Source organism: Mesoplodon densirostris, chromosome 14 (assembly GCF_025265405.1).
Source record: "Mesoplodon densirostris isolate mMesDen1 chromosome 14, mMesDen1 primary haplotype, whole genome shotgun sequence".
Lineage (NCBI taxonomy): Eukaryota > Metazoa > Chordata > Mammalia > Artiodactyla > Ziphiidae > Mesoplodon > Mesoplodon densirostris.
The window spans coordinates 76,076,593-76,086,554 of record NC_082674.1 but is presented as its reverse complement, the minus strand read 5'-3'; the positions used below and the strand labels follow the sequence as shown (position 1 = coordinate 76,086,554).

Sequence of the window (9,962 nt, the reverse complement as noted above, 5' to 3'; positions counted from 1 at the left end):
ATGGCTGAGCGCGTGTCCTTCGGAGTCTGAGTGGCCGGAAGGAGGGCGGTGGAGGACACCGGGCTGCCCAGCTATAGGGTCGCGCGCGTGTTCCCGGGCCTCGGGGTGGACTAGAGCTGTGGACCCCCGGCCCCTAGTGCGTTCGTCGCGCCATTCTCCCACGGTCGTCACTTGCGCCGGCGGGGAGGAAGTCGCCATGGAGCCTAAGGGCAGAGGTGAGAATTTCAGAGGGATGCCGCCTGCTGGAGAGAAAAAAGGAGAAAGGCTGCCCTCTGGCTGGGGCAAGCTCTGGAAGGACAAGCATCACGTCTTCTCTGGGAGAGAGCCCATTCCTACCAGTTGGTCTCACGTTGGGATTTAAAGGGAGCCCGCTACCTCCATTGCCCTGCTGGTCTTTAGGCTGATGTATACCTCCTTTGCGCGCCCCCCCAAATCACCAGATCTGACAATTTGGCTTTTGATAATGACTTTCTTTTGTTCTCACAGGAACCTCGTAAGGCGGTTATGGAGGAAGGAGACTATCAAATAGACCCATTTGGCAGATGGGGAAAGTGAGGATTCGAGAAGTCACAGGATTTGTTTAGAGTACTTGGATTTTTTTCCTCACAGGCCCATTGCTTTTCTGAGAAAGCCAGTTTTGTATCTGAAAAGCCAATGTTCAAAAAGAATTTAACTAGTCTTTCATCCTGTGAGCCTGGACTAGAACAGGAGTGACTCATTGAGGCACGGATTGACACACCGAGACTTTGAGATTATTTTGACTACACTCAGCAGATGAGAAATGGAAATATGTATTTAAGTGTCCAGGATCTCGTAGCAGAGTTCTCCTGGAGTTTAAGGGCAGAGGAGTATAGCCATGGTCATGACTGTCTTGTATAAGAGACGTTGTGGGATTGTCCCTTGGTTCCCTGTGTTGACTTTCCTTAGGTGACAAGTAGTTGTGTGTGGCAGTTTCTGTGAGTGTACTGCAAGCAAGAGTAATCACTTGCTTGGGGCTCCTATGTCCACTTGTAGGGTCACTTTCTGAGAATTCAGACCTTCCCCACGCTGGAAACCCAAAAGAAAATGGCCTGACCACTGTGGTGCTGACCCCTGCATACCAGGTGGGTTTAAATTTCTTCTTTTTTTTTTTTTTTTTCTGTTCTCAGAACATGAATATGGTTTCTAGCATTGTTATGGACTTGCTCAGCCGTGGTTCCTAGACCACTGGCTTCATCCTAATAAAATGATGAGCGGTGAACCTGATAGTAAATGCTCCTCACATGGACAGAACCTTCCCTCCTGGCGTCACTTCTCTATCCGCTTAGTGCTAGATGCACACTTACAAGCTCTTCAGTGCTGTAATTGGCCTCCTGGCGAGATGCAAAGGAATGAAAGCCAGTTGCCTCTGCCTTGTGAAGTTTGCTGAGGAAATAAGATATAGATAAGTAAAATAGTTAAACAGCAAGAAGAAATATGTATATGTATATTTTTTAATAGAGAAATTACTAGTACAGACAAGTCATAAAAGACCTTAGAAGAGGTTTTCCATCCTCTAGAGTATTGGGGGGTAAAATGCTGGGATAAAAGCTGCATTTTGAAAGACAAGAGAGAGTAGGTAGTTGGAAAATAGAATATAGGAATATTCCAAGAGAGAGAACAGCTTTGGCAAAAGTCTCCAAGTGATGAGAGAGTCAGAGGTCTTCAGGGAGAATGTGTGTCACTGTGGAGTGAGCTGGCGTGTGATGAGGGAAGTGTAGGCGTGTTGTAGCCAGACCACAGGAAAACTCCACGCAGGATCTTATTCCAAAGGCAGATGAGGCCCCATGCAAGTGTTTAGAGGCCCAGCAAGACGAAACATGCCGCGAATGACTGGAGAGAGAAGATTAGTCAAGATACTTCTGTAAGGTCTGACCTAGGATACTGGGGGAATGGCAGACCCCGTGGTAAAGGCCTTGGGGCTGCCTGTCAACCTCAGACCTGCCTCGCAGCAGCATCCAGGTGCTGACAGTCCGTGCAAAACGCTAGTAAGCAACACCAGTACTGCTTCTGGTCTGACTGGGTAGATCTCTCTCAGAGGGAAGAGGAGAGAGTCAGTAGCCTCTGCTGGACAGTGGGCGATTGGTCTACCTGTGCCCTCCAGCCCCCCACATACTCACACTGAGCAGCAGCTCCTTAAATGAGTTTGATGGCTGAGGTGTTCTCAGAACTAAAGTCTGAAAGGAACCGCTAGGTAGTCTGTTACTGCTGCGTTGTTTGTAAAGAAAAGAGACTGTACAGATTTCATGGCTTGTGTTGAACGCTCCTGAGGCACGTGGCCTTAAGGGACCATAACTTAAATAAAAAGGGAAGTGATTCCATAGTTCAAGTATTAGAAGAAGATTTAAATTATTTTGAGCAGGGGATTTTCAAAGTAGGTAGTTCTCTTAACTTTATGTCATTATGGGACTTATTTTACCAGTTGGTTTTGGAGGATATGTATACATATATGCGTGTGTGTGTATACATATAACATGTATATATGTATATACATATATATTCAGAGGTTATGGCAAAAGTTGTGTTTCAGGGGCTTCCCTGGTGGCGCAGTGGTTGAGAGTCCGCCTGCCGATGCAGGGGACGCGGGTTCGTGCCCCGGTCCGGGAAGATCCCACATGCCGCGGAGCGGCTGGGCCCGTGAGCCATGGCTGCTGAGCCTGCGTGTCCGGAGCCTGTGCTCCGCAGTGGGAGAGGCCACAGCAGTGAGAGGCCCGCGTACAGCAAAGAAAATAATAAATAAAGTCTATTAATAATACATTTAAAAAAAAAAAAAAAAGTGGTGTTTCAAAGAAAGCCATGACTGGTTCATTTGCTCGCATCCCAGGGACTGGTCTGTTTCCGTGTGACTCCATTACATTGAAGTTGTAGAGAAAAAAATTTTAATAGACTTAGAAAAATTATTAGACATTTGTTTTATCAGCAGTAAACAGATTCAGCTCTAGATTCAAAGGAGCATTACCCACCCTGCTCACTCTCCCTACATTTTAGTAGACGATCTAAACTTTGTGCCTGTCATCTAGGTCAAGGTAAGGTAAAGTAAACACTCCTGTAATGTTTTCAATGTTTGATACACTTCTGTTCCCCTCCCACCTCTGTTCCCAGGCACACTTTTATAGAACACCCCATTTAAGCTTAATTCTTGTTTCTATCAATTCTTGTTCAAGTGTTTCACCTTCTTTTAATTCTTTGACCAATATTCACAGTGTTCCTGCTCTGTGCCAAAGACTAGGGCTGCTTCACTGAGCAAAATTAAACCTGGCCTCTACTCTCTTGGAGGTTAGCTTCTAATGGGACAGACAGACATTAATCACAAAGTCCCCTTGCTGCATGCATAACCCAAGAGGAGGGAAGGGACATGGTGCTACCACCCAGAGAGTCAGGGAAGGCTTCCCTGAGGAGGTAACCCCTGAGCTGAGATCCGAAGTGTGAGTAGGATTAAAATAGCTGAAAGGATGGGGCAAGGGGGGAGCATTCAGGGACAGAAAGCAGTGTGTGTAAAGGGGCAGACGGGAGGGAGTGTGACATACATTTCAGGCAGCCAAAGGGCAGCTGGCAGCTGAAGCGCAGAGGATGCAGGGGAAGCAGTGTATGATGGGGTAGAGAGGAGATGGTGGAGGCGGGGGGAGAGTGGTCAGACTGACTGGGGAGAAATGGCAGGAATGCTTTCGGAACGCTGATAATTTGGGCTTGAAATACTGTTTTACAAATCTATGTACTGTGACATGTGTAGCAAACATCTTAATTTTTAGAAAATATATTGGACTGGTTTTATTCTCAAAGGAAAACGAGAGAGAAAAATAATTCATATTTCTTGAATCTCTTGTATTTTAAAACCATACCATAAAGAAAATACTTAATTCATAATTCCATTTTCTCCACTTTCCCATATCTAAATAGTAAGGATTTCTGTAGTTCTATAATTTAACTTTTCACCACGTAAACTAGTAACTTGGTACCTTCAGATTTTACCCCGCAGGTGTTCTCTCCCACTTGCAGGTTACATGCGATTCTGATGCGTGGAGGTAAGGAGCGAGTCTGTGGCTCCAGATACACCAGAGAACCTTAGTATTGGAAGGGATGGTAGAGGTCGTTTTGTCTAACCTTCCTGTCCTTCCTGTCTTTCTCCTCTTATGCGTCTGTTTGAGTCCTGCCCAGAGGCTTCTGGAAGGATGTCCCTTGGTGAGCACTTGATGTGTTCGGTTTTTCAGGAGTCGATGATCAGGGATATGGCTGAGGCTCTCACCCAGTGGGGGCAGCTGAACACTCCTCAAGGAGATGTGCCTGAGAAGCATAGGAATCTGGTCTTGCTGGGTAAGCATCACCCCGGCCCCCACCCAGTGTGGGAATTTACCCAGTGTGGTACCTTTGCTTCCTCAGTTCCTAGGAGCTCTGACGTTCTTAGATTCAAAGATTCTTAATCCCTGTGTAAGGTCTGATGCAGGCAATTTCTTCTTTTTGTTTCTGGATATAAGTTTAAACCTTCTAGAGTCCGAAGTGGACACCTTTATATCGTAATTGCCTAGGCGGTAGCGTCCTTCCCTACTCCCTGACCAAGGATGTTGAGACAAAGTTCTAATAAAAACACCTCTTAACAGATGGGTGCTTATTCTTTTAATAGGGAGAGGTAAAAACAAGTGATTCAATTACTCTGAACTCAAATAGACCCCATATCAATCTTCCTACCTTCTTCTGAGCGCTGTTGAGGGAGAAATCCAGAACCGACCTTTCTCTCTTATACTGACTGTCTTTTCTAACGACCAAGGAGCTAACACTGAGCTCTTTACCAGACTCCTTTTTCTTTCCCCACAAACAGGGCTTCCAATTTCCAAGCCTGATGTAATCTCTCAGTTAGAGTGTGGGGAGGAGCTGGAGAGAGAAGTCTCAAAAGCAACTAGTCCAGGTGAGTGATTTTTGGAAACAGTGAACGTAAAACCCAGATGGTCAGTGGGAAAAACATCTTTGCAATGCTTGTGGAGGCGCCTTTCCAGATTTCGCTAGACCCATGGAAAGCTTGAAGTGAAGTGCCTTTCTCTTGGGCTGTACTCCAGCTCTGTGGATGCTGATCTGTTATAGAGTCATAATTTTACTTTTTAGAAAGTCAGTACTTTCCACCCTTTCAAACCAATTCTTTTTCCCAAATAAGGTGAAATGAAATCAACATTTTAATGTTTGTTAATAATTTGTTTGGGTGCAAGGCTCTAAACCAGGTTTTTTCATATATGTTATTTTATCTCTGTAGGATAACGTGACTTTTTGTCTCAGAACAATGACTATAAATTGATCTCTGAGTCATCCCTTGCCTTCTTCTCTGTCTAAGTGGAGGTAGCATAGCATAGTGGTTAAGAGTGCAGACTTTGGAACCACTCTTCCTGGGTTCAAAGCCAATCTGAACTACTTACTAGCTCTGTGAGCTTTAACAGATTAATTATTCTTTCTGTGACTCAAATTCCCCAACTGTAAGATGCGGGTAATGATAGCACTTAACTCATAGGGTTGTTGTGAGGATCAAATGAAATAATCCAAGGGAATGCTTAGAACAGTACCTGGCTGTATGCTAAGCAAATGATAGCTAATGATTAATTCCTGCTAACTTTTCTTTTGAAAGATGTCATGGACTTGAGCCTATCACTTTTGTCAAACTGGATACTGCAATAGACTACCAGCTAATTATACTTTCTTTAGCTTTTAATTATACTTTCTTATCCTTGTCTAATTAAGCAGCATAATACTGCCAGATTTCCCACAGTGAGTTGTTTACTCTGCCAGTTCTGTATTCTCTACCTGCCTTCAAGACCAACCTGCCTAGGCATTTTATCTTCTCTGTTCAACTTGAACCCTTAACACGAGACAGGCAAGTCTCTGACTATCCTCCTCTAACCATGCGTTTTCTGCAAATGTTTGGGGCTTCAATTCTTCCACTCCCCTTAGCTAAAAGTCCATTTGCCTTTAAGCTGTTTCTACCTATTTATCCTTAAAATCCTAGCCACTTCCTTGATTATGATACGTCATTGAGAACGTTATATTGTATTGATTTATTTCATGTAGAGTCATGGTTGGAATGGATATTAATGACCATTTAAGCCTAGAATATTTAAACATTTCTAGCAGTGCAGGTTTTCCCCCCAAACTCTTCCTAAGAAGCCTGGAATTTGGGGACAGGTGCCCTGACAGGTTGGGGACCAATCTGAGCATGTGGGGATTTGACCTTCCCCTCCCCACACACTACTTATTTTTTTTTAAAGGTTGGTTCTGTTTTGCTGTTTCCAATTTCTTCGGTGTGGTGCGATGAGAGATGCTCAGTTGCTTTTTAATTACTAATTGAATTTCTAGATTTGGACTACCTTGAATGCTAGCTTCTAGGATTTGTGTCTCACCTTGGGACAGTGGAACCAACAGAGATTTTTGTGTTAGAGGTATGCCTTTAAAAGGTTAGTCTGCTAGCAGTGATTGGGACATATTGGAACAAGAAAAGATTGGTGATAAGATCAGCTAATGATGGACATTCTCAGGGCATGATGCTCTGGTGAGGTGGTGACAGTGGGCAATCCATGGGAGACCATCGTTTTCTGATCCCAGTCCAATCTCCACCAGACCCTGTTTCTTATCTGCTATTTCCCCCATCACCTCTGTTCAGTCTTCTTCTGTTATTCTTTCTCATTTCCTCCCCTTCTGGATACAGGAATGTGGAGCACTGCTTTGCCCAGTCATCTTTCTTTTCTCATGCTCTCTCAAGGTTGCAGGGCTATTTTTGAGAATTTACAAGTTCCTCTGTTCCCTATAAGCATTTTTTGTTTGTTTCATTATTTTCCTACCACAGCAGTTGTTTTTCTCTCAGTGTAGGAAATGATACATTGTATTTTTGTTTCTTTCAGACTGGGATACAGGACTGGAATGCAAGGAGCTAACTCCAGAGCAGGACATTTCTGAAGAAGAATCAGCCCCTGTTAACACCGGGGTGTTAATAGAGAGATTTCCAAAGGAAAGTTCCAGTGAATGTGAGGATTCTTTAGAGAGTCAGCAGGAAAACCATGAGAAACATTTAATACAAGAGGTTGTCCCTCAGAAGAAACCTTCTGGGGAGAGAAGTTACCAGCGTGATGGATTTGGAAGAAATTTTAGTCGGAGGACATTACTTGTTCAGCAGCAAGGAGAGCGACGACACAATTGTGATTCATTTAAAAAGAACTTGAAACAAAATTCAGATCTAATGAAACATGAGAAAATTTGTGCAGAAAAGAAGCCTTGGAAGTGTAATGAGTGTGAAAAGGCCTTTAGTTACTACTCAGCTTTTGTCTTACATCAGAGAATTCACACAGGAGAAAAACCCTACGAATGTAATGAATGTGGTAAAGCCTTTAGTCAGAGCATACACCTTACTCTACACCAGAGAATTCATACGGGAGAGAAACCTTACAAATGTCACGAATGTGGAAAAGCCTTCAGTCACCGCTCAGCCCTTATTCGGCATCATATAATCCATACTGGGGAGAAACCCTATGAATGCAATGCATGTGGGAAGGCCTTTAATCAGAGTTCATACCTCACTCAACATCAGCGAATTCATACTGGAGAGAAACCTTATGAGTGTAATGAATGTGGGAAGGCCTTTAGCCAAAGCACATTCCTTACCCAGCATCAGGTCATTCACACTGGAGAAAAACCCTATAAGTGTAATGAATGTAGGAAAGCTTTTAGTGATCGTTCAGGCCTTATTCAGCACCAGAGAACTCATACTGGGGAGAGGCCTTATGAGTGTAATGAATGTGGGAAAGCCTTTGGCTACTGTTCAGCCCTGACTCAACACCAGAGAACTCACACTGGGGAGAAACCCTACAAATGCAATGATTGTGCCAAAGCCTTCAGTGACCGCTCAGCCCTTATTCGTCATCAGAGAACACACACAGGAGAGAAACCTTACAAGTGTAAGGATTGTGGAAAAGCTTTCAGCCAGAGCTCATCTCTTACAAAGCATCAGAAAACTCACACTGGAGAAAAACCTTATAAGTGTAAGGAATGTGGAAAAGCTTTCAGCCAGAGTTCATCCCTTTCTCAACATCAGAAAACTCATTCTGGAGGGAAAACCAAGGAATATGGAAAAGCCTTTAGTGAGCATTCAGCCTTTGGCCAGCAAAAGAGAATTCATACTGGATAAAGGTCCTGTACATGTGGTATGTTCAGAACATATTTATTGAACAATTACTATACATGCTGTGAGGACTACAAAGAAATTTAAGACTGTGTTACAAAAAAAGATGGAATTGAGAAGTCATTGTTGATATGAGACATAGCTTATTTAGAGTGTGAAAGAAGGGTTTTACATTTTTTAAAGTAACAGAGGATGTTGTGTATTTCCCTGGGGAGAGAGGAAAATTATTTCCAACACCCTAATGTGTATGTAAGCTACCAAATCCTTGCGAGGGAAATAGGTTGTGCCATGATGGAAAGAGGCCATCTTGGCTGGGGTAGGTGGTCTCATAATGCTAAGGAGATGAAGTTTTGAAGGGATAAATGGTCCTTTTAGGCAAATTGCAAGGGTGGAAATAAGAGGTTGGCAGTTCACAATGAACCTGTACAGGGTTGAGAGTGGTGGTGGAAGGGACATTGTCCTTAGTCTTAAATACCAGAGCACTTAGGAGGTGGATAGAAAGATAACTACTCAAATGAGTACCAAGAACCAGGAAAAATATCAGTCAGGCTTGTTAGTTGGTCACAAAGTTTCCATCTTGAAGTCAAGGAATATTGGCCTGGCAAGTCCACTTCTGCACTTTTGGTCTTTTAGACCATGTTCATTGAGAAGTTACCTACTAAGAATCACATTAACTCCAAGGGTCAAGACTGACAACCTAGAAAGGGAGATTACAGAAGGGACCTCTGATGCTTTCAATCTGTTTTAAGCTGAGTTACCTGAGAATGTGCATATTTATAAAAATTTGCCTCAGTTGTATGTAGTTTGTACCCTAGGCTTTTTCATACCATCGTTTAATTTACCTGTAGACCTGAACTGACACTGCATATTAGGTTGTAAACAACTTGAAAACACTAGAAATACTTTTCATCATTTTACTCTTAAATAGAGGCAGGTGACATCTTTATATTTGTTTTTTTCACTGAAACTTTGAAGATTATTTTTGCAAACATTTTGAGTACTGTGTTTTTAGTGGTTACAAGTATGACTGTGATGTCTTAGTGTTCATTTCTTTCAGTTTATCCTGCTTTCTGTGCTTCTTGAGGCTGTAGGTGTGTGTCTTTTGGCAGATTTGAGGGATTCTCCGCCACCATTTCTTTGAATACATTTTCAGCCTCCACCCCGACCCCTTCTAACAAATGTTAGATCTTTAGTCTCACAGGTTCCTGAGACTCTGTTTACTTACTTTTTGGTACGTTTTTATCTTAGTCTGCATGGGTTACCATAGCAAAGTGCCATAGCTTGGGTGACTCAAACAACAGAGATTAATTTCTCACAGTTTTGGAGGCTGGAAGTCCAAGATCAAGGTATCGGCCTTGGTCTCTGATGAGGGCTCTCTTCCTGGCTTGCAGATGGCTGCCTTCTTGCTGTGTCCTCACATGGCCTTTTCTTGGTGCCTGAGCATGGAAGGAGAGAAAGAAAGCACTTGCTCTCTTCCTCTTGTAAAACCACCAGTCCTGTCCGATTAGGAGTCCAGCCTTATGACCTCATGTAGCCTTAATTTACTCTGAAAAACCCTATCTCCAAATACAGTCTCATTGGAAGTTAGCACTTCAACATAGGAATTTTGGTGGGATACAGTTCAGTCCATAGCATTTCCGTCCCTGGTCCCCCAAATTCATGTTCTCACGTGCAAAATACATCCACTCCCTCCCAACAACCCCCAAAGTCTTAACTTATTGCAGCATCAACTCTAAAGTCAAGTTCAAAGTCTCATCTAAATATCACATAAATGAGATACAGATGAGACTTGAAGTAT

The 9,962-nt window shown here is 43.2% G+C and overlaps 1 protein-coding gene across 1 annotated transcript; it reads left to right on the top strand.

Moving 5' to 3' along the window:
• The first annotated feature begins 196 nt into the window (after positions 1 to 196).
• ZNF892 (zinc finger protein 892) lies at positions 197 to 9,034 on the top strand. Its single transcript, XM_060116981.1, has 4 exons — positions 197 to 215; positions 1,029 to 1,103; positions 4,832 to 4,918; positions 6,891 to 9,034. Exons 1-4 carry the CDS (start codon positions 197 to 199, stop codon positions 8,168 to 8,170), a joined length of 1,461 nt encoding a protein of 486 aa, XP_059972964.1. The 3' UTR covers positions 8,171 to 9,034.
• Positions 9,035 to 9,962: the final 928 nt, after the last annotated feature.

Coding starts and splice junctions, on each gene's coding strand:
- ZNF892 (XM_060116981.1), top strand. Junction 1,104..4,831: donor TGCTGACCCCTGCATACCAG/GTGGGTTTAAAT, acceptor CCCCACAAACAG/GGCTTCCAATTTCCAAGCCT. Junction 4,919..6,890: donor CTCAAAAGCAACTAGTCCAG/GTGAGTGATTTT, acceptor TGTTTCTTTCAG/ACTGGGATACAGGACTGGAA.